Here is a 25,692-nt window from a genome sequence, read left to right as displayed (position 1 = left end):
GTACAGTGTTCTGCACATAGTCAGTGCTCAGTAAATATGACTGATTGGGGTGGGAGTGGGGGGAAAAAGAGAGAAACAATTATTTCTATGGGAAATATACCATACACAGAATATCTTGCCTAACAGCATGGTGAACACCTCTGAGCTGTGGGGTACGCTGTTAGTAGTTGTTTCTTTAATGGGTAACCAGCTATAATTAAATCCCATTATAGTTGGTCCTCCCAGTTATGATGAGGTCTCAGCATGTGTGGATTCCTGACCTACAAGAGAATCCACAGTCAAGGGAAAAACGAAACAAAAACTAAAACACATCACCACAATCTAGGGGCCAATTACAGGTTGCATACTGCTGCTCTAGTGAGTCTTAGATGGATTCTATTTTGGCTACATTTATTGAGAAGACAATGAAAGAAGTAAATGCTTGGATATTAGATGATGGAAAGTGGCAGCAGGGAAGGGAAGAATAACGAGGCCACATTCCTCAATAGTAATACCCAATCTTGGAGAACTATCCTGCGGGGCTCCTAACTAAGCCACTGGCAGGTCAGAAATTTCAACTCAGGCTCATATCCTTTGAACAAAGAATTAGTAGTAGGTGTGTATAATTAGAAAGCAAACATTTCAGTCTGCAGTCCACTGTGACTCAGCTATGATTCACATTCATCTCTTTGCCAAAAGTTCCAATCTACCTAATCTAAACTTGGAAGGGGGATAGGAGAGGGACATAATAAAGAGGATAAACTGTGCATACATGCAGATCAAGTCAGGGTAAGACCGCCCCTCCCCCTCAAGCACTTCACACTCCAAGAGTTTTTCCCTGGCACATAGGATTAAGATGGCTAGAAGTCAGCCTTGGGTGGGCTTTCCATAGGTAGTTTGAAGGCATCTCTGTCAATTCTATCCATTTTCAGCTATGAGTAAACATGACACAGAGCTACAGAAAACTCCAATTATTATCCATCTACATTTAGCTTGAAGTAACCAGCTTCCTTAATACCTACTTTAGTACAAAAAAAGCAGATTTCTCTCTCGGGACAGGATGAACAGAACTATTCCTCCATTATACAGCACAAGAACAGAATGTGTTAAATAAGTAAGTGTAAAATAATGAGGATGAGAACTTCAAATTGATCCCCTGCAAATCTCAAGAGGTGAGATTGATCTGCTCCTGACTCCCTGCCACAGCTAAAATTCGATGAGCTGAGCCTGGCTATCAACTGATAATGGCCCCAAGGAAAAACAACAAGAAATGCATGAGGACAACTACTTTAACATAGTTTCCCTAGACATTTTAAAGGAAAGATAATGAATCTACTGATTGACTCTAAAGCTGTTCTTGGATTGTACACTCCATAAAGGACCTTGGACTAATTTGTAAGTGAAATGCCTCTTGCACAACTCTTCTTTTTATTAACTCCGATAGGCTTTAAACAAAATTCAGAAAATATCACCGTGACATCTGATTAATGTGTGAAATTCTATTTCACTCTATTTCAGACATATGATTAGCAATGACATAGTTGTTCATCCACTTGTATTAGACAAATCTGCTTTTAAAGTTAATATTTGGAGTTTATCAAAATCCAAAAATCAACTCAGTTTTTTGTAGGTGTAAACTGAACAGCAGTGCTGCAAAAACTACTCAAGAAATTACCAAATCAAGTTTCGGAAAACACTAAGTGTCATAGCTTTACTGGATTTGTAGTCCAGAAAGCCACACCAATTACATTTTGAAGAAATGAATATCGGCCTTGCTTCATTCATGAAATTCCATTGCAGGAAAGAAGGGGGAAAGTCTTCCTCTGAACTTCCAGTTAGTGTAAATAGTCTGCTTTTCCCAGGTCTGTTAATTGCAAAAAGCATCTGCCCAGTGCCATCTGGACACATAGGATTCCACTGCAAATGCTCTGGGTAATGGTATTTATTAAGGGTCAAACACTGTGTAAAACACTGACGTAGATAAATAATTAGACATAGGCCCTGTCCCATTCAGGCTCACACAATCTAAGAAGGGAAAATGGGTATTTTATCCCCACTTTTACAGATGAGGAAGTTGAGGTCCACGATGCATAACTTACTCGTCTAAGGCCACAGAACAGGCAAGTGGTGGAGCAGGCTAGAACCCACATCTCCTGATTCCCAATTCCATACTTTTCCCACTAAACTATACTGGAGAACAGAGAATAGAGTTCCCTCATTAAGACTTCAAAAACATCCAAGATTAAACAGAATCTCCAGTTTTTTTGGCAAGGATGAACAGAAGGGGAGGGTGCCTCTGCTGGGTATGTTAAAATTCACGTGAGATGTGGAAGCAGCGGGGTTCAGTGGAAAGAGCACGGGCTTTGGGGTCAGGGCTCATGAGTTCGAATCCCAGCTCTGCCACTTGTCGGCTGTGTGACTGTGGGCAAGTCACTTAACTTCTCTGTGCCTCAGTTCCCTCATCTGTAAAATGGGGATTAAGACTGTGAGCCCCACGTGGGACAACCTGATTCCCCTATGTCTACCCCAGCGCTTCGAACAGTGCTCGGCACATAGTAAGCGCTTAACAAATACCAACATTATTAACAGACACAACAATGAAGAATTTAAGTTTTATTGATTGATTTGTTTTTATCTCAAGCAATAACTGCTAACAAAACATTTCAAACACTAGTTTGAAATGTGGGTTTCACAGAGTTACAGGGCCCAAGGAAAAGCTAATATGATTTGGCATTAGTGGTGGATTCCTTGTACTTTTATGAGCTATTGTAAGTTGCCTTATTCAGGTTAGAGTCAATACAGCTCAGTGGTCTATGACTAAATCTAGCAATTAAAAGCCTTACACTCTAATATCAGTTTAGTCATGGACTTTTTGTACCACCTATGGTCAAGTGTTTATTCCTGACCACATTATCAGAAGCATTTATAAAAGGTCCAGATGTTTGTGATATGCTGGGAATATTGAGCAACTTGTACATGCATATTCTCTGTCTTTGCTAAGTTTCAAACTGACAACAGATACAAAAATGCTAACAGACATATAAAAAGGCCTATGGAACCCCAGAGAGCCACATTACCTACCACATAAACTAAATATAGCAATAAGTAATTATTTTAGGAGCCTCCACACCGCCTTCTCACCTTTTCTATTATCTTTATCAATTACAATTGTGAGTGCTTTCTTTGTACAAGCACTGAATTAAACCACTGGGGGAAAAGATTCAAGAATAATACTTCAGACAAGGTCCCTAGCCCTACCTCAACTTAAAAAAGTGGCAATGGGGAGAAGAGGGGAGGAAAGGGAGGGGAAGACCAACCGAACTGACAAAAGACATGCAAAGAAATAAACTAGATGAATAAAATACTAAGAACAATAAAAGATGCAATCCATTAGGGTTGAAGTTTCAAGCTCTTCACCAATCTGACAGGGCCACTTCAGGTCCAAAGGGCAAGACTCTCTCAGCAATCACTGCAGATATGTTACAGATCCACCTTCCCCTCATCATGTCTCATTATTCCAATGAGGGGAGATGGTGGAGGTGGTGCAACTTAAGGGAAGTCAGGGTTCTGATGGAGGGGGTTGCCCAGAGTCATCCTACTGCAGCTCCTCTTTCTGCCCATACCATCTGATCAGGGACATGACTGTCTAGGAAAAGAGAAACTACTATCTGCAATGTGTCATCTTGTTTTACATAAGTGTTTACAATGCCCTGTCTTCAAATAACACTCTGCTGCGTGTTATGCAGTGAGAATTTCTGCCGTCCACTCAATGAGAGGATGTTCAGAGCGTTTGACCGAAACAATGACTGACCCTAGACAGGACTGGGTGAAGAGTAGGCTAAGTAGGGTCCTTGACCCAAACCTCAGACTGGTAGGTGCTGAAGATAAAGATATGTCAATTACACCCCACCACCCTTGGGAGTACCATTATCTCTGCTGCCAACTTGCTTTCAACCACCCACCAATCTGTCCACCACTTGCCAATTCAGTACAGAAGCTGGAAGGGGAAACAAGTGTGCTCCAAGCTTCCCCACATTCTCTCTGCCAAATCGCTTCAAAGGGTAGAGAAGGTTAAAGCTATGTTCAACTCAGCAAAGGGAAAGGGAGAACATCCGAAGTCAATGGAGTCAGATTCTGCAAAGAATTGCCTTGTACTTGGCCTCTTAGAAATTTACAGTCTAAGGCGGCAAACACCCTTATGGACAGACTTATAAGGAGAATACAGGCAATTAAACACACAACTTGAACAAATAGATTAAATAGATAAATTTAGCAACATGTACAAAGTAAATCCATATTGTGAGGTGGGCAATGTAGAGAAAATCCTGGGTGTAGTATGAATAGGCTGGGAGGGGGCTGAAATAATTTGCAATTTCTTCCAATTACTTAGGAAAGGTGGGAGTGTAATCAGTGGATGAGTAAATCAGCGTGGCTCAGTGGAAAGAGCACGGGCTTTGGAGTCAGGGCTCATGAGTTCGAATCCCAGCTCTGCCACTTGTCGGCTGTATGACGGTGGGCAAGTCACTTAACTTCTCTGTGCCTCAGTTCCCTCATCTGTAAAATGGGGATTAAGACTGTGAGCCCCACGTGGGACAACCTGATTCCCCTATGTCTACCCCAGCGCTTAGAATAGTGCTCGGCACATAGTAAGCGCTTAACAAATACCAACATTATTATTATTAAATCGGGCACTGAGCAAATCTGGCTGACAGAAGTGACGGAATGGGAGGGCTTAATGAAAGAAAGAGACAATGGAAGTGAGGAATTCTGGGGTAAATTGGTGAAAGGCTTTGAAGCAGAAAGGATGGATTTTTGGACCTAATCCACAGTGGAATGGAAAACCACTCCCTCAGAGGTATAAGCAATGGAATCCTTCAAATTACCTGACAGACACAGCCCCTGAAATTAATGCTGCCCAGATGACACAGGCCAAAAGTCATCCAGAAATTACCATTTTTATAAAGGTTCCTGAAACACCAATGGCTCTGTGTCACTTTTATCAAGCACCTTATAAAAGTGGAGACACCTCTTTCCTGGATCATTGTTTCCATTTATAAAGTAAACTTTGTCACACCACAGGGACTGGAGTTCTAGCTCAGTGTCAGGATATAATTGTTTGAATTTCAGAGAACAGCACTACCTAAGTCCAAGGGGAGAAAAAAGAAATGATTGGTATACTTTTTCAAAAATGAAAGAGGCTATTTTTCTACAATCCATTACTCAATAATAGCTGGTCCAATTAACTTCAAGCATCCCCCCATGCCCCTTTCTTGCCTAAGGCCAACCATGAGGAACTTCAGGTTAAAAGGGAGGTTTTGGGAAAGGAAGTTTTGTAACAATAGGAGAGGGTCACAAAAGGCTAATAATAGAAAAATCCTATTCCACCTCTTACTAACAGGGCTACAGACAGCCTCATAACATGAAGTAAGGTAAAGATTAACTCTGAAGAATACAGACACCAACAACTCACACTCATATCTCTAAACCCCCATCAAGATAGTCATCATTGTTTTGTTTTTTTTCCCAATCCTACAGTAGTCTACTGGCAAGAAATTTTTTTTTTAAACTTGAAATAATGCTTAACATTAGATACTCTGGGGATAGGAGAACAATGTGTCTCAGAAAGATACTCCCAAGGTAACAGATGTTCAGAATTAGAGAACCAATTACCCACCTAAGAAATATTGTTCTCCTATTCCCAGTCTTTGCTAGCCTTTCCATTCCCTTTAATACCTTCATTTCCTCACTTTTCCCTTGTTCAGTTATATAGAATAACACAAACTCTGAGGTATGCCAGTGGCTGAATGAAAGTCATACTAGTTTAAGTGTAAAACTTCCCTGTAATGAAATGCTGTTTCCTTGGGCACACTAGCAACAGTGGTAGATAGAGTTACATGTACTCAAAGGGATGCACCCTGGCAAAAAGGAGGAGATGAAGGCCCAAGGGAAAAAAAAACACTGGAATGTCCCCATTATGCAGGGTTTTCTCATTCATGTAATCAAGGGGGGGGGGGATCATTTTTAAGAAAGTGATGTTGTCCTTCTGTAGATCACTTGCCAGAGGGTTTTTCAATCAAGGTAGAGTCAATGAAAAGGATCACTTTCACTTAAATGCTTGGTTACCATAATCACGGGGCAGATTTGCAATTCAGCATGATTCTTCAGATAAATAGCCCAGTTCACAAGCCACATCTTTCAACAACCTCTAAAAATAACTCACTGTGGTTTGCTGACTTAAAAAAAAAAAAGAGAGAGAGAGCAAGAGAGGTGAGGGGAAAAAAGACAAATTTTATAGTTTGGTCTCAGAGGTCCTTTTCCTTTGCCTATAAAGCTATGCTATGGTATGGCTCAAGAGTTAGAAAAAGCTTGAGTTACATAGTGGGCAATGATAGGGTTGTGACCATTCATTTAATACATTCTCAGCCAAGATACTGCTGGTTAAATTGAAAGATATACACTCACAGTGCTCTATATTACTGACACTGTATATTTGTCTTTCAGAGATAAAAACCAGGGTATTTTTATAAACACTGAAGAGGCCATCATTTCACAAGAGTGCTATTTTTCTTAATATGAACTAGTTTTGAAATTAGCTGGGCAAATGTATTTACATCCTGTAACATCCTGGTCCTGTGGAGTCTTTCCTAATGATCCTTCCCAACAGGAATCATCTGTGGATCCCCAGCTCTGGCAGCTCCAAAAGTTACAGATCCCCCAGAAGTTAGGAAGCAGCTGCCAACTTTATAACCAAGGTTCAGAAATCAATCCAACCTCTGTCGTTCTGCACTAAGAAATTTGGGGGCCCCTTAAGAGAAAGAACTGTTTTGTAAATGAGTCCCCAAGTTCTATCAGAGAAGCAGCGTGGCTCAGTGGAAACTGCACGGGCTTGGGAGTCAGAGATCATGAGTTCTAATCCTGGCACCGCTGCTTATCAGCTGTGTGACCTTGGGCAAGTCACCTAACTTCTCTGGGCCTCAGTTACCTCATCTGTAAAATGGGGATTAAGACCGTGAGCCCCACGTAGGACAACCTGATCATCTTGTATCCTCCCCAGCACTTAGAACAGTGATTCGCACAGAGTAAGCGCTTTACAAATGCCATCATTATTATTTATTATTTTATTATTATCATGCTCTCCAGTGGTCCTGACCCATCCTGGGCCTGGCTAATTTGTTCAGCTATATCCACTGGGAGGAAGTAATGCATGAATACTCACTGTGGGAACTCAAGGAATAGGTACACTACCCAGTGCAGGGCATAAACAAGTTTGGACATGAGAAATCTCTTGCCCATCCTGGAAGAGATTCTCCCAATTAAGCCCTTACTGCAGGGAAATGTCTACTTAGAAGACTGCTGACAGTTTGCCCTTTTGCCTGCTGGATTGCAAAGCTTAGGGTAACACAAATAAGGCTGCATTTATCATCCTGTTTGACAACTCTCATTCTGTATAGCTGCTACTGAAGGGGTTTTCTCTTGTTGTAGTTTGCTGACACTCCTGCCACTTTAGCATGCCATTAGAGCAGCTGATTCCACTTCCCTCAATAGCCTGGATGCAATTCTAGTCTGTTCTTCCTCTCTAGATTGTAAATTCCTTGAGGGTGGGGATTCTGTCAACTTCTCTACTGTACTCTCCCAAATGTTTAGTACATTACTGTGCTGACGGCAGAGTTGTTTCTGCCCCCACACCCAGAGCTAAAGTCGCTGCAGTGCAACCAATTTGTTAACTAAATAGAGCTGAATGAAATAGAGCCAGAACCCTTAAAACTACTTGATCTTGGACTGGGTTTGGAATTAGTAATTGTAGTTGCAAGCCCCAGAATGTTTCAATCAATATATCAATGGCATTTTTTGAGCAATTACTGTGTGCGGAGCATTGAACTAAGCAGTTGGGAGAGTACAGTACAAAAGATTTCGGTAGATACGTTCCCTGCTCAGAACAATCTTACAGTCTAGAGGGAGAAGTCACTGGGGGAAGCTGAGGAGGAAAGGCTCCTCAGATCATACTTTCAGTTACTCTTCTGCAGCTCTTCCTCCTTCACTGAAATCTTAGTGTGGTCCTGTTGGGCACTGCAGTGACCCCCCTGGGAGCTGCCATTCAAACAGGGTGGCCATGGCCCTGAGAGAGCCCTAAGGTCCCACTTTCCACAGCTGCCCACCTCTCAGCTGACAGGAATGGGGTGGCGTACTGGGGAAAGGGTGGTCCCAAGTACAGAAGGGTAGTCCTTGAGTACAGAACTGGGCTGGTCTCTTTGAAAATGGGCCCCACCTGCTGTGACAGAAGGAGTACGCAGCTGGACTGCTGTGGGCTTGGACAGTGGCTGACAGATGAGGGGCACAAGCTTCGAAAACTTTCTGCATGAGATTTCCTCCAATTTATCCAAAAAACTGCCTGGCTGGGCAACCAAATCAGCCATCGATGGGCTGAAATCATGACCAGTTACTAGGCATTGAGCACAGCTTGTTCTTGAATGCAGGTTAGGGTAGATTAGCACCTTTGAAAGAAAATACCTTCCTTATAACTCCAGTGGTTTTTACAAAGATTGGCTTGACACCAAAGTCAGCAACTTTGAAACTACTAATTTAAAGTTTAAAACATTGGGGTGAATGAACAATAATAATAATTAATAATTACAGTATTTGTTAAGCACTTACTTTGTGGCAAGCACTCTACTAAGGTCTGGGGTAGATAGAAGATAATCAGGTTGTCCCATATAGGACTCAGAATCTTAATCCCCATTTTTACAAATGAGGTAACTGAGGCCCAAAGAAATTAAGTGGCTTGTCCAAGGTCACACAGCAGACAAGTGGCACAGCCAGGATTAGAACACAGGACCTCTGAGTCCCAAACCTGTGCTCTTACCACTAGGTTATGCTGCTTCTCTGAATTACTGCTGCTGAATCTTACTATCATGCAATTAGTAGGAAAAAGTCCTGGAGGAGAAGAGCAAAATTAAGGTAGATTTAAAAAAAAAAATACATCAAACCTTTTCTTGAATGAGCCTCTGAAGATGAATTCCATGTGACAGCATAGCCGTGAACAAGGTGAGCAGATACTGCTGAACTTTGCATATGGCAGATGCCAGTGAATTGATTAAAGCAGGCAATCCCACCTTTTCAATGACGTTCTGGAAAGCGCTAGGGGAATGGCGAGTAATTCTGCATAAAGCCTGAAAGGAAAGGACAAGGTTTTTTGTTAGGTAAAGCTATAATCAACAAGCAGGGTCACCCAGTCAAATACGCTGCTCTGCTAGATGATGGTGTGATGCATCTCCCAGTGGAGACCCCAGAGGAGCCTCATACAGACTGAGAACGTACAGAATGAGGTTGATTACAATGATGGTGATGCTCTCTCTTGTCCCTCCCACTACTGTTCTCAATGGGGCAATAGGAGCCACAGGCGAGGAGGCAGGCAGTGGTGCAGCGTGCTAACAAGTTCATGCAAGAATCTGCAAAGCAGTGTGGTCTAGTGGATAGAGCATGGACCTGGGATTCAGAAGGACCTGGGTTCCAGTCCTGTCTCTGCCGCTTGTCTGCTGTGTGACCTTGGGCAAGTCACTTCACTTCTCTGGACCTCAGTTACCTCATCTGTAAAATGAAGATTAAGACTGTAAACCCTATGAGGGACAGGGACTGTGTCCAATCAGATTAGCTTGTATCTACCCTAGTGCCTAGTACAGTGCCTGGTACATATTAAGCACTTAACAAATACCACTTAAAAAAAAATTGACAAACAAAAGGCTCTTTATGGCCAAAATGACCAGAGAATAGTTCCTTCACTGTGGCGTGGCACCAAAGAGCATGGGGAGGCCAGGATAGTAGCCTGGGTAGTCACTGTGATCTTCATTGACCATGACAGCCAGCTCTTTTCAGGATTGCTGGTAGGCCTGCCCATCATGCAGGACATCACAGGTGATTTTTCAACCAAAAGGCCTCACCCTGATGACTTAGCCCCAGCAGGCGCTCCCCTATGTCTGCCTGTTTCATCCCCATCCACCGTACCATGTTGAGACATGAGTTGGATGTGCAGTGAAATGATTTTTTTTCCTCAACTCTTCCCTTTAGCTAAGAGTGTTGAAGGAATACAATCAGTACTCAGGATGATAATCTCTCAGTCAACAGAATTTATCAAGTGTCAGCTGTGTGCACTGAGGGGCACTGCAAAGGAAGGAGAAAACATGATTTTTGCTGTCTTACATTCTAATAAAGAAGACATAATGAATATAAATCCACACAGACTGTAATCTCTTTGAAGGCAGGGAACATGTCTACCAACTCTGTAGTACTGTACTCTCCCAAGTGCTTAGTAGAGTGCTCTGCTCACAGGAAGCACTCAATAAATACCATATAAGGACACAATGAAAAATGTATATCTAAACAAAAATACAACTATTCACCTATACACTTTGGTACAGATAAATGTAAATACTAAGGAGTTACAGAAAACACCAGAGAGAAATTGACTTTGATCTCTAGATCCCTTCCACTTATTCCAGGTCATTATAGCTCACTTGGCCTATGCAGGTCAGGATGGGAGCAGACGTGGCTGTGGGCAGAGAAGCCAGTCCCAGCTCATCTCTCCACTCCGGCCATCTCCTTTGTCTTCACTTTGCCGCTTAGTGCTTGGGGTGGGAGGTGGAGAGGGATGAGCTGACATGACAGAGAGAGCTGGGATAAGAAAATGGTGATGGTTTGGGGGTTCCAGGTGACATGTGAAGCCATCACAAGATTTAATAATAATAATAATAATAATAATTATGTTGGTATTTGTTAAGCACTTACTATGTGCAGAGCACTGTTCTAAGCACTGGGGTATATACAGGGGAATCAGGTTGTCCCAGGTGAGGCTCACAGTTAATCCCCATTTTACAGATGAGGGAACTGAGGCACAGAGAAGTTGTGACTTGCCCACAGTCACACAGCTGACAAGTGGCAGAGCCGGGAGTCGAACCCATGACCTCTGACTCCGAAGCCCAGGCTCTTTCCACTGAGCCATGCTGCTTCCCCTAAGATTTCTGACATTAGGACTGCCTTGTTAACACCCACTGAAGAAAGAGTTACATTACTGAACCTTTCTGCACAAGGCACTCAAGAGGAACAAAGCGGGTAGGGAGTCAGGCCAAAATTTGAGGGGAAACTCTATAAAACACGCAGGGAATCACAGTTAACATAGTTCCTGTATCGAAAAATGGCTAAAGTCAACGTTTAATCTATATTCCAATTGGAAAGAAGGCATAAAGTATATCCATATGGAAATTTAGAACCACACAGGCCAAGATCAATTGCCTGATTAAAAAAGCTTCTTACCTAGCGCTCGGATCAAGTCCCTCCCTCCCTCCCTCTCAAGGCACATGTGCACTGCACTCCAGCACTTTTACTCTGAAAAGGGGTAGAAACACATATCCTAAAATTCAGTTCTTATGATTCAGTTCAGTATTACTGGTAGGCCTGCCCGTCATGCAAGACACCACAGGTGATTCTTCAGCCAAAAAGCTTCACCCTGATGACTTAGCCTTGCCTATTTACCTTAAATACTGGTTAAGCAGAGAGAGAGCAATAACAATGATAATAATAATGATGATAGTAATAGTGGTACCTGTTAAGAGCTTATTATGTACCATGCACTGTTCTAAGCACTAGGGTAAAAACAAGTTAATCACTTTGGCCACAATCCCTGTCCCATATGAGGTTCACAGTCTAAATAGGAGGGAGTAAGATTCAATCCCCATTTTACAGATGGGGTAACTGAGGCACAGAGAAGTTAAGTGACTTGCCCAGGTTAACCCAGCAAAAAATTGGTAGAGCCAGAATTAGAATCCAGGTCCTCTGAATCTCAGACTGGTGCTCTTTTCACTAAGCCATGCTGCTTCACCATATGGAATTCTTCTGACAGGGTCTTAGGCAGGCAGGAAAGAATTCAGAGAACAACAAGCAATGAGAGAGAGAGAGAAAGAGAGAGATTTTGTAGTCAAAGTCCTCAGTGATAAAGGCTCAGCTCCACCAGAGGAGTGGGCATAGTTTTCCTCTTGAAAATGAAGGCAAGTCCCTCCCAGAGAGCCCCAATGGCTGCTGAGAATTGTTGGCAGCCCAATCCCTTTGCCTCCCGGGATGAGTAGTTCCTTCTTGGCTGTGCTCCAATTCACTGGTCCAATCTGATTAGAGAGCTTGAAAGTACCCTACTCTTATCCCACAGTATGGCTGTGCTTCGGCTAACAGATGTGATTCTGTTTGGATCTTAGTTTCAAAAGGGTTTCCCACCCCTGTTAGGGAGGAAAGTTCATTTACATGAGGATAGCAACAGTCCACATGTTTTCTAGTCCCTTGTGAGTTTGCAGTCAACTTGGATAACTTCCCAGGGTCCTTCTCCAACCAAAATTGAAAAAAAAAATTAATGTACCAAAAGTGTAGATATGGTACCCACAACAGTATTTTCTGGTTTACCAAGATCTAGCTCTTTCCTTACTTCTACCCTTTTTACATTCCCCATATTAGCTGTCTGTCAAGTCTCTTTTCCAAAACTAATAACAGTAATAATGACTGTAGTATTTGTTAAGCACTACATGCCAAGCACTGAATTAAGCACTGACGTAGATACAAGAGAATCAGGTCAAACACAGGGCTCACAGAGGGCTCACAGTCTTAGGAGGGAAAACAGGTATGGAATTCCCATTTTTGAGGTGAAGAAACAGACACAAAAACATTAAGTGACCTTCCCATGGTGGAGCTAGGATTAGAGCCAAGATACTCTGACTTCTAGCCCCACGCTTTTTCCACTAGGCCACTAGAAGTGGTTAGAGCGTGGGCCTAGGATTTGGAAGGATGGCAGCTCTAATTCCAGCTCTGCCACCTGTCTGCTGCGTGACCTTGGCCAAGTCACTTAACTTGTGCATGCCTCAGCTACTTCTACTGTAAAATGGGGGTTAAGATGTGAACTCCTTGAGGGATGTGGACCATGTATAACCCGATTAGCTTGTACCTACCACGGCACTGAGTACAGTGCTTGGCACCTAGTAAGTGCTTTACGAATACCACAGAAAGAAATATAGATTCAAGATTTAAACTATAGAAGAACATGGGTTTTGGGTTTTGCCTCATGCAAGCACAGCCAGAAGGTGTTCAATAAATTCAGTTAGATGTTTGTGTTTAAGTACTTGCTAATTTTCCGTTCAATTTTATTGATTTTTACATCACTCTAGTCTCTTGCTATCTAACCAATGCCAAAAAGGGACCTGGAGAGGTGTTCTATCTCCCTGCAGATCATACGCTTTTAACAAAAGGGTTTGTCAGAGACAAACCATGTTGACAGATTGAAGAGGAAGTGTAAACAGACATGGGAGAAAGGTTCTTAGAAACAAAAAATGAAAATGGTACAATGGAATTACTGAAGTGAAGTAGTAACAACACTTTCCAGGGACAGGTTAAAATAATTAACTAGACTGATTAATCTATAAGCCTACAGTAAATTTCTTTGAGAAGGAAATTACAAAAGCTTTTTAAAATGGAATTTTCAATGAATTAAAATGGGAAACTTTGATTATTTGAACCCACAGACAAAAAAACAAATAAATGAATTCCCTGGAGATCATACCATCAGAAAGTTTTCAAATAAATTAGGAGTGATTTGAACAGAGAGAAACAATCAGTCTCATTAGCATTGTAAAGATTCCTGGAGCAGCTGGCACAGCAAAACTTGACTTTCTATTGACATAAAATCCCCATCCAATTAAATTGGAGGAACTACTTGATGAAAGGTTTCTCTGGAATACTTATAAACAGACTATTCAAAGCCATTTTGGGGTTGACTAAAATGCTGCTTCTTTAGAAGACTGTTTGAAAGCCTCATAGACTTTTCCATTTTGAAAAACATGTAGAGGCTTCAGATTTAATAGAAAATAACCTCTCAAAAGACAATCTGTTGAGGACTTTTGAGCAATTGAAAGCATGCTTTTAAGGCTCCATATCCTAAGTGCTTGTAATTTCATTATCAAAAAAAAAATGTATCAAATCTCAAGACTGTTCCTCAATAGAAAATCATATAATTATGGCAAAAAAATCCAGGTAGGAATTGGCAACCCAAAAACAATGGGCCAGCAGTTCTAAAACCAAATTAATTTCTCAAAGAAGAATGGCTCCTCTAGCTGATATCAATTCTAGAATTTAGTATTCTTCCCAAAATGAATTTAGTATAAACAGTCTCCCAAAGAAAAGAGCTTTAAAACATAACAAATGTAGCTACTCAAATAAGGGGCCAAAAAATCATTATTTTTTGGACTACTGGTATGAAATATTAAATAGGAATAATCCCATATATTGTCTCAAACTGAAATAGTAGGGTAATTATATTCTCTCAAAATTTCTCAAACGGTATCACAATTGAAATGTTTCTAAAGCCCTCAAATGAATTACCTCAAAAAATTCTCAAAGTCATCATTCTCTTCACATTTACTAAAGCAGGAAGGTATCAGGATAATTAATTTGATTAGATAATATAGTAATAAATACATTGTCTTCATGAATTATCAACTGTATTTCTTGAGCGCTTACAGAATGGTCTAAATAATATCTGTCAATAAATAGCTAATGTAACAAAGGTTTTTCTATAGATTGTCATTAGTTCCATTGTACTGCGCCTCAGAATTTTTCCTATCTAAAGTTTCCAAAACCGAACACTGAAGCAATGCCAACAACTAATTTCAAATACAGAAAAAACAGAACGGCTAATCTTTCCCCCAATCTCTTCTGCCCAATTTAGCTACTGCAATGGGAAATACCATTTCACGCATCCCTCAACAAGAAAGATCTTAAAACATGGCACTGAGTGGAGAAGCGGAACATCCTATGGTGCATGCTATGTCTGGGAGGGGAGAGAGAGGGAGATATTCATTCAACCAATTGTATTTATTGAGTGTTTTACAGTGTGGAAGGCATTGTATTACATGCTTGGGGAGTTGGAGAGGTAGGGAGTTCCACCTCTTGCATCAATTTTTGAGAAAGCAGAGTTATAAATACTATTGAAGACAATAATTTTGAAGGTTTTGAAGGTGCACAAACGTGTTTAGAGTCAGCCTGCTACAAAGTGCTTTAAGATGAAAAGAAGGTTATTGAGAAATCCCCCTGCTCCCTCTCCTATTCAGATTGTGAGCCCTGTGTGGGGCAGGGACTGCATCTGACCTGATTACCTTGTATCTTCCCCGGTGCTTACAGCAGTGCTTGGCATGGAATAAGTGCTTAACAAATACCACAGTTACTACGCAAACTGGACTAATTCTTGCTTACAGCAGTGCTTGGCATGGAATAAGTGCTTAACAAATACCACAGTTACTACATAAATTGGACTAATTCTTCGCTGAACTTGAAAAACCACTAGCACAACCAGAAGCAGAACGCGTTCTACCACTATCTGAAAGACTCAATCGTGCAGGTCCTCACTTATTTCCAATGGTGCTGTTACTGTCTGAATTGCTTTAATAAAGATTAAATGAATCATTAATGAAATTTATCATTAGAGTATACTGCTTAAAAAGGGGTTTTTCGCATTACTCTTCCAGAGCTTTCTGGAATGGATCCCAAGTTATAACACCGAAATCTATGGGAAAACATACCCCGTGGTAGAACCCCATTTTCAAGGACCAATACTCATATATCATGGGGCATGCCTGTAAAAACAAAAATGAATAGCTTAAGGAATGGTAATGGCGGAGACTATGCCCAACTGAACAGCTCGGCAAAGTCAAATCTGGCTCCAAATATGCTCCTAAGGTCAGCTACGTGCAGTCACCTGTCGCTGGTCTGTCTAGTGAATCAGACACCAGAGTCTCCTCTTCCCCTGCGGAGTCACTAGGTTCCTCAGATGCACCTCTCTCACAGGTCTGTGCTCACAACTCCTGTGTGTCTGAAACACCGCATTCAAGTGTCCCTCTGTATGAAACTTCCTCCCATCTTATCTCCCTCCTCATCTTCAAAGCACTCCTTAAGTCTCAACCTTTACCAAGAGGTACTCCTAGTTTACCCTCCCCTCCCCAGTTAATCACCATAGCACAAATGTTTACATAAGTTTTATTAATCAGAATAATTGTGGTATTTGTTAAATGCTACGTGCCAAGAACTGTACAAAGCACTGGAGTAGATAAAATACAATCAAATCAGACATAGCCCCTGTCCTAACCGACTGAGAGAACAGGAATTTAATTCCCATGTTACAGATGAGGAAACTGAGGTGCAGACTTGCTTACAGTAACAGAGCAGGCAAGTGAAGGAGCTGGGATTAGAACCCAGGTCTCCTGACTCCCAGTCCTGTGCTTTTTTCCACTAGGCCACATTGCTTAATTGATTGTTTTTGTTTTTAACTGGTCTTCGCTCATACTGCTTTTACTGTCTGTTTAGCAGTTTATGTCCACTTGACTTCCTCATTAGATTGTATACTTCGCAAGGACATGTGCCTTCAGGACCATGTGCCTTCAGGACTTGGATGCTCTCCCCCACCTCAAACTCAACATGTCCAAAACAGAGGTCCTTATCTTCCCTCCAAAACCCTGTCCTCTTCCAAACTTTCCCATCTCAATAGAGTGCACCATCATCCTTCCCGTCTCACAAGCCCCTTAACCTTGGTGTCATCCTTGACTCCACTCTCTCATTCAACCCACAATTCAATCCGTCACCAATCCAGTTGGTCTCACCATCACCAAGGTCCTCCCTTTCGTCTCCACCCAAACCGCTTCCATGTTCATACAATCACTCATCCTATCCCACCTAGATTACTGCATCAGCCTCCTTTCTGACCTCCCAACCTCCTGCCTCTCCCCACTTCAGTCCATACTTGGCTCTGCTGTCTGGGTTATCTTTCTACAGAAACATTCAGGGCATGTCACCCCCCTCCTCCAAAATCTCCAGTGGTTGTCTATCAACCTCCATATCAAACAAAAACGACTCACTATTGATTTTAAAGCTTTTCATCTCCTTGCCTTCTCCTACTTCACGTCTCTTCTCTCCCCCTACAACCCAGCCAGCACACTCCACTCCACTGGTGCTAACCTCACTGTGCCTCCATCTCGCCTGTCTTGTCGCCGACCCCTGACCCACATCCTATCTCTGGCCTGGAACATCTTCCCTCCTCAAATTTGCCAATCACTCTTCCCCCCTTCAAAACCCTACTGAATGCGCACCTCCTCCAAGAGGCCTTCCCAAACTAAGCCCCACTTTTCCTCAGTTTCCACTCCCTTCTGTGTCACCATGACTCGCTCCCCTTGCTCTTCCCCACTCTCCCCACCCCACGGCACTTACGTACATATGTATATGCCTATAGTTCTTTCTCTTTATATTGATGCCCGTTTTACTTGAATTGATGTCTGTCTCTCCCCTTCTGGACTGTGAGCCCATTGTGGGCAGGGATTGTCTCTCCTTATTGCTGTATTGTACTTTCTAAGCACTTAGTATAGTGCTCTGCATACAGTAAGTGCTCAATAAATACGATTGAATGAATGAATGAAAGGACAGGGATTTATTACGTCTTTTACATATATGTTCCCAAGTCCCTAGGTCAGTGCTTGGCAAATAACATCATTTCTGTTGCTTCTCCTCAAAGAATCAACAAAGCTGTAGACTGTACAGATGACCTATCAACTAAAAAGAACTCTCTAGGGGTGGGGTGCGGGAAAGCAGAGCAAAGTAAGCACTGTGGCCCACTGGGAAGGGTGTGGGACTGGGAATCAGAAGACCTGGGTTCTAGTCCCAGCTCTGCTACTTGCCTACTGTATGACTTTTGGTCAAGGCACTTAGATTGCATACTTCACTTTCCTTGTCTGTAAAATGGGAATTGAATACTTGGTCTCCTTCCTCTTAGACTGTGAGCTCCATGTGAGTCAGAAACTGTTTCTAATCTATCTTGTATAGACCCCAGTACTTAACTCAAAGTTTTGCACATAAAGCTTATATCATTACCGTCAACATCATCGCTATTATAATGAAATAATAGTGGTGCATCCTACCCATCTACACACATGCAGGAGAGGGGCATTCCATACTATCCCATTTGGGATTTAGTACAGGGCTAGGCATCTCCAGCACAGCAGATGCCTAGATACAGCAGGCATGAGGCACCGCCCACCCCAATCCAGTGCCTCGCGGTGTGGACCCTGTGACCCTGCAGATCCCTTGAGGCTACTCTGAACCCCCTGGCAGCCCAGTGGTCTCCAGCCAGGCTGCTGTCAGCAGGGGAAATGTGGTCCCGATCGGCTGTATCACTAGAGAGCATAGACGGGGAGCATAAAGCCTGAAGCTTTTTGTGCTTGAAGCAGGGGTTTGCCTGCATCAAGCACAAAATCGAAGAGAATATACAGGGAAGCTATGCTCCCTTCCTCAGCACCAGTGAGTGCATCGCTGAGCCTTCTGAAGTTGAATCGTGATCAATATAATAACTCAGTGGGAACAAAAATTACTTACTCTGAGAACTATGGCTAGTCTATGATTTGAATGCCAGTAAGTCCCATGGTCCTGGAATTGGGTTCCCAGATGTTTCTCCTGCATTTAATTCACAAATCACCAACCCAAGAAAGCCTAATGCCCATCTTGTAACCTGGCAATTACTCCAAAATTAGGTCAGAGCTACTAGATGTATTTGTCCAGGGCTAAAAGCCATGAATAGGTTTCTCCACATAAAGAAACAGATGCAAATTTAGTATTGAGATCATCTTCTGAGATCATGTGAGCCATCAAGAAGGTGTTTGAACAGACCTCTTTTTGATTCCTTTTCTGCCAGAGTATTTCTCATCCTCCAGGTAAATTTATCTTCTCCGGAAGACTCTAAAAATCTATTCACATGGAAGGAGCATTAAGAAGGACTGGTTTGGGCCCATTAAATTTACTTCAAGCAGCTAAGCTATATATCTGTTCATCCTATTTTACAGGGAGCATCCATCCCTTTCATATATTGCTGAGAAAATTTCTGGAGGAAAGACACAATCATGTGTCACACATTTGTAATTCAGTGATTGCTTTTGAGTTTTAAGTCCCCCTTTTAGAGGAAAATCTTTATCTACCTTCAGAAAGGAAAACAGGAGATTCTATTACCCTATAAAGAAAAAAAAAATGCCATTTTTCAGAGGTAAATCTTCAAAGGCACAAGTGAGAGGTGAGAATGCACATGGATGTCCTTTCCCTGAACCAAAGAGACAGGATTGAAAAGTAGCTTCCCGGTATTTTCTTTGCTGCGGATCATAGAATCTTTGATAGGGGATAATACCAACCAGGCCATCAAAAATATAACTAAGAGAAAAAAATTCACCACTTCAATTGTCATCCATTAAGACTTGCTCGCACTCATGTTAGCAGAACAAATAGAAAACACGGTCCCTAATTCAAAAAATGAACAGTCAGCATCATCTTCAGTATTTATGAAGTGCCTTCTGTGAACAGAGTACTGTACTTACGAACACTGATTAAAAATAAAATGATAATGATAATTGCGGTATTTAAATGCTTGCTTTGTGTCAAGCACTGTCCTAAGAACTGGGGAAGATACAAGATCATCAGGTCCCACATGAGGCTTACAGTTTAAGAAGGAGGAAGAGCTGATAGTGAAACCCCATTTTGCAAATGAGGAAACTGAGGCCGAGAGAAGTTAACTGACTTGCCTAATGTCACACAGGAGACAAGAGGCGGAACTGGGAATAGAACCCAGGTTCTCTGACTTCCAGGCCAGTGCTCTTTCCATTAGACCACCCTGTTTCTCAACATAAGGTCCCTGCAAGATCCCTTCTCTCAAAGAGCTTGTAATCTTATAACTTGCAAGCATATAGTAGATATGAGTGTAAAAGCTTGAAAAGATCAATGATAAACAAAAGTAGGCAATTTAATGAATTAGATACACATGCGTGTTAAAGGAAACTAAAGGGGTAATCTCCAGACAGGTAGTGATTCACTAATCAATAAAATATATTGAGTGTCTACTGCACAGAACACTATCCTAAGCACTTGAGAACAATACATTTAGAAGGTAAAACCACTACCTTCAAAGGGTTTATAATTTAGCTGGGGATACAAACACAAAATAACTATAGAAAGGAAGAAAAGGAGAATGGAAATATAGATCTGTGAATGAGTGTGTGGTTTTAAATACAGTAGGGTCAGTGCGTATTTATGGGTATGTGTGTATACACACAGAAGTACTACAGATGGCTGTGAGGGCATTAAGTGCAGTGTTGACCTAAAGGGGCTAAGAGGTAGTAGTTAGAAGGATGTAATCAGGGCACACCTCTTGGAGGAGGTTGCTTTTTTGGAGAATTTTGAAGAGGCCAAGAGTTGGGGATGGGTGGAATTGCTCCATCACTGCATGAGCAGAGAAGCAGCGTGGCTCAGTGGAAAGAGCACGGGCTTAGGAGTCAGGGGTCATGGGTTCTAATCCCAGCTCCACTACCTGTCAGCTGTGTGACTTTGGGGCAAGTGATTTAACTTCTCAGTGCCTCAGTTACCTCATCTGTAAAATGGGGATAAACTGTGAGCCTCACGTGGGACAACCTGCTTACCCTGTATCTACCCCAGCGCTTAGAACAGTACTCACACACAGTAAGCGTTTAACAAATACCAACGTTATTATTATCATTATTATTATTATTATGAGCAGTGAGTTAGAGATGGGAGCGCCAAGCAAGGAATAATCGAAAGATTGGCTTAGGGAGACGAAGAGTATGAGCTGGGATGATGCGCAAGTTGGGAAAGAGTCCCAAAACATGTGGATAGGTGTTTTTGTGGGATGAGAAATGAGTTTTTGACAAGGGAGTGATGATGCCTTCTAAGCAGTTTTTAGGTAGATGATCCAAACATCTCTTTATAGGATTAACTCAAGAGGGGGCTGGAGGCTTGGACAGCAGTAAAATGACAAGCGCTTCATTCAGGGTGGCTGCTGACCATAAGGGTGAAGAGGAAGGGGCGATATTATGGAGGAAAAACCAACGGGCTACAGAAACAGACTGAATGGGGGAGGAAGAGAGACATATAGGATTTAGAGTTGATGCCAAGACTGCCAGTTTAGTGACAGAGAGGATGAAAGTGTTGTCGATGGTAACAGGAGAGTTGGGAGAGGTAGGTTTAAGGGCAAGATGAGGAGTTCTAGTTTTTGACATATTCAATTAATAGTATTTATTGAGCACTTTCTACATGCAGAGCACTATACTAAGCACTTGGGAGAGTGCAGTACAAGAGAGGTGGTAGACACGTTCCCTTCCACAACAAGTTTACAGTCTTGAGCTAAAAGCTCAACGATGTGGAAATGTCCTGAAAGCAGGAAGGGATACAAATAAGAGATTGGGCTGATGTTGAGAGTTATCTATCTATATAAAATTGCTAAATAAAACAGTGGAAATATCCCAGCCCGGGGAGTCAGAGGACCTGGATTCTAATCCTAGCTCTGCCATTGATCTATGTTTTTATTTTTTGTTATTTTTATGGTATTTACTAAGCACTTACTATATGATAGGCACCATACTAAGCACTGGAGTAGATACAAGCTACTCGGGTTGGACAAAGTCCACGTCCCAAATGGGGTTCCCAGTCTCAATCTCCATTTTACAGATGCGGTAAATGAGACACAGAGAAGTTAAGTGACCTGCCTAAGGTCACACAGCAGACAAGTGGCAGATCCAGGATTAGAAACTACATCTTTCTGACTCCCAGGCCTGTGCTCTTTCCACTAGGACACACTGCCTTTCTAGGTCACACTGCTGTATGACCTTAGGCAAGTCACTTAACTTCCACCTGCCTCAGTTTCCTCATCTGTAAATGAGGATTCCCTACCTGTTGTCCCTCCCACTTAAAGACTGCAAGTCCCGTGTGGGACAGGGACAGTGTCCAACTTAATTATTGTAACAATAATAATAATAATGGTATTTGTTAAGCACTTACTATGTGCCAGGCATTATACTAAGAGCTGGGGTGGATACACAAGCAAATCGCATTGAATACACTCCCTGTCCCATTTGGGGCTCACAGTCTCAATCCTGGTTTTTACAGATAAGGTAACTGAGACACAGAGAAGTGAAGTGACTTGTCCAAGGTCACACAGCAAAGTGGAAGAATAGGATTAGAAGCCATGACCTTCTGACTCCCAGGCCCTTACTCTATCCACTATATCTTGTTGCTACACCATTACTTAACACAGTGTTTGAGGCATAATAAGTGCTTTAACAAATACCATTATCAACATCATCATCGTTACTACAGAATTACTTCTATGAAATAATATTTTGAAGTTTTCCATTACACCAAGACTCAACTGCCAATTCTCCTTCAGGAAACAATTTCAAATTTCCCCAGAGGAAAATAGTCACTGAAACTCTGAGGTGTAATTCCCAAAGTTGTCACTACTTTTCGGATACCGTAGGTACGTAAATCTGCCATGGGTAGCAAAAAACTGGATCAATAATGACTAGTAGGGTGCATTTTCAAAGAACATATAAGTTATCACCTACACAATTATGCCCCAATTTAGAAGTTCTAATTAAGATTAAAGCATTTAAAATGAGGGGACTAGAATAAAATATAATAGGATATAGAATTAAAGGGAGCCGTATGCATACTCTAATGAATTACTTGAACCTCTGTAATTTCATTCCAGGAGTAAAATTTAAGCCATATACCAGAGTGAGAAAATGAACGCTTCTGCAAAAATGTGGCTCTCTCCTGAAGCCTGAGCTGAATCTCCCCAATATCTACAACGCTTAACTCAACTGTCTTTTGGTTGCGTGGTTTGGCCATTCCTGTCTGCCTCCAGTCAAAGTTGAGATGAGGTGAGTCTACTGCAAATTCTCCTGACTTAAGACCAACTGGACCAGAGACAGACCCAGAGGAAATCAATTCCTCCTCGAGAGAACCTTGAGGAGCTCTCCTGAACCTTATACTGGGACTGCATCGGCAGAAAGGCAGTACAGGGAGAATTAACCAAGTGGGGCTGATTTTACGGTACAAAATAGGGGTTAAGTTCCAACTTTCTTGGGTTATTTCTAGCTCTGACAAGTCACCGGAATCTGGATGTTTCCTTCCAGGTCTCCCCAGGCTTCGTGAAGTTAAGCAGAGCCTATTTCCTTAAGTCTTTCTGGTGCCCAAAGGGGAATATAGTTGGACTCAGTTCAGCTGAAATGGTCAGTCTACTGGATACCACAGAGGAGCTCTCTCTGGCTGCATCTTGTTGTCTGGGGAGACTTAAGCAGGCTGGGCTCTGGTTTTGAGAGACTCTGCAAAGTTATACCCGTTGTTTGTTCAGTCCTTCTCAGGGAGCAAACAATGGCATAGACTTACACTAGACTATAAGCTCCTTGAGGTCACGGATCATGCCCACTAACTCTATTGTACTGTAGTCTCCCAAGCGTATAGTACAACACTTTGCACACAGTTAAGTGGTCAGAGAAATACTTGATCGATCTCTTGCCTAAGAACCCAACTTGACTCAGTCCCCTCAAGCTCAAAGAGAATCGGTTCCTGAGCTTCTGTGATACTCAAATACCTCTATACCCACTGTGGGCAAGCTTTGGTAAAAATGAGTAAGCCTGAATCCGCAGAAAGAATTTTGTTTTTGTGATATTCCAAGCCACAGCTTCTACTTAGCTCTGCAAAGAGTTCAGAGAAATCGTGATGTCGACGTTCCCACATGCTAAAAACAAACCGGGCAAAATCTGTTCTGTTCCAAAATCTGAAAACCCTAGTTTAACTTCATATCCTTAAAGACAGGTTCTGGAAGGAGATGCTCCTAGAAAATGGCTTATTTCCCTTATGAGTGAGCCTCTGTCACTTAACTCTATAAAGTAACTACAAGCCACCACTACGGTCATTAGCACCACCCTCACACCATATCAATGTCACCAATTCCAAGGGAGTCCTCTAACTGCAAAGCCTCCTTACTCAGCATCATGTTCATCCAGGAAGAAATTCATACCAGGGTGATCACGTCCAGTAATTGAAAATGAGCCCAGATGAGGTGAGTCAGTCTTTTCTTTTCTACCAGGAAAAGGGGAGTGGCATTTCACTGCTACACTGAGCCTTGGGGCAATGGCTATGTCTTCAATAAAGACCGAGCCTTGGGGCAACGGGATAGAAACAGTCTCCCACTATATACTACGGAGGAGTCTTGGTCCAGTCTCAAAGATGTCAGGATAGAAAATGGATGTGAAGAAATGAATAAAAGGTGCCTGAGGGGTTACAAAGCACTATCTGCACTCTCCCACCCCTTCCAGTGGTGCTTCCACAAGGGCACTGAGTAAAAAAGGATTGTGGGAGCACCAATGGAAGGGATGGGAGAGCGTGAATCATGCTGAAAATAGGCTCACCTGATTTCTGCACAAACACAAGCTACGAGGCAAAAGAATGAATACTCTCTAGGGTCAACGATGTCACTAATCCCAGGAAACCCCACCTTCATGAACCCTACACTGCATTTGAAGTCTCAAAAGCCCAGAAATCCCTGCGCGGGAACCCGATGCCACAGGAATTTTCACAGCATGCTGCATGTTCCAACCACAGGAATAGTTTTTTTGAAAATGCATTCTTGGCTCTAACACTGCTAGCCAAAGTAGATGGCAACGCCAGATTTTATCTTTTTAGGTAAAAATATCAAAAATGGAGTATTTTCTTGGATTCAGGATTAGATTTATTGTTCTGTGGTCACAAAAAGGGGATCTCAAGTGGCCAGCGCCCTAGCATGTCAGAGCCTTAAACACATTTATGAAATGCACACATTTGAAAATGTGAGGAACACAAAATTATACCATGAAACTCATTCAGACTTCCTGGTAAACCCAAAATAAGAGATCAACCCTCAAACCAAAGGACAAGGAAGACAGACAAATGGAAACATAAGGAAAAAAATGGCATAGAGAACAAATAGAATTCTATTCAGAACTTTTGAGACACTATTGTTCGGCAATCAGTGACATCTACTGAGCATTTACTGTGTGCCAAGCACTGTAATAAGCACTTGGGAGAGTACAATATAACAGACTTAGCAAACACATTCCCTGTCCACCAGGAGCATGTGGAAGAGGCTGCATGCTCTATATACCCTTTTGCCTTTAAATCATTTAAATAATATCTCTCTTCCATTGTGATCTAAATACCCTAACCCCAATTAACTTCAGTTATAAAACCGGCATCGTGAAGGCCTGATTTTAATGTACAATTACATAATTCATTTGGTTTAAGCTTACCGATATAGCCGTTATTCTCAGTGAATCTACGGTGGAATGAGTGAACAGGTACCACAGAGTTGGTCCAATTTCTCCTGAAATAAAGCCCTGTACAGTGGAGGAGGTTGTTGTGCAGACATTCTCAATAATTTTTGCTGCCATGTGATTCACCACCCGTTCTTCCTAGAGATAGAAGGAAAAAAAAAATCAAGACAAATTATTTTACATTAAAAATACACTGACTATTCTCCTTCATGATTTGACCCCAAAAAATCTCATGGCCAGTCATACAATTGAATGAGCCCTGATATAATTTAGAGGTCTCTTATTCCTTTTAAACATGCTGACATCAATACACCGAAGGAGTATTGTACTTCCTTAAACCCTGACCAGGGCTATGTCTTCATTAAAGAATTTTAAACTTCTGACACAAAATAAGCACAAAATGGAAAAACCATCAAAATAAATACATACACAAAAATGAACAAGGATAAAATTCGCTTTGTGATCGCTAGTTTAGAATAACTTCAAAACAAAACAAATTGTAGGG

At 41.9% G+C, this 25,692-nt stretch overlaps 1 protein-coding gene across 1 annotated transcript in view; it reads right to left on the bottom strand.

Annotated features, from left to right (window-relative positions):
- Positions 1-25,692, bottom strand: part of ULK4 (unc-51 like kinase 4) — a 497,317-nt gene that overhangs the window by 346,504 nt on the left and 125,121 nt on the right. The window contains 2 exon segments of the mRNA XM_029071432.2: positions 8,964-9,146; positions 25,164-25,325. Of these exon segments, the coding sequence (XP_028927265.1) occupies positions 8,964-9,146; positions 25,164-25,325 (345 nt within the window).

The sequence above is a fragment of the Ornithorhynchus anatinus genome, chromosome 8 (genome assembly GCF_004115215.2).
Source record: "Ornithorhynchus anatinus isolate Pmale09 chromosome 8, mOrnAna1.pri.v4, whole genome shotgun sequence".
Classification (NCBI taxonomy): domain Eukaryota; kingdom Metazoa; phylum Chordata; class Mammalia; order Monotremata; family Ornithorhynchidae; genus Ornithorhynchus; species Ornithorhynchus anatinus.
This window is presented reverse-complemented; position numbering and strand designations above follow the sequence as displayed.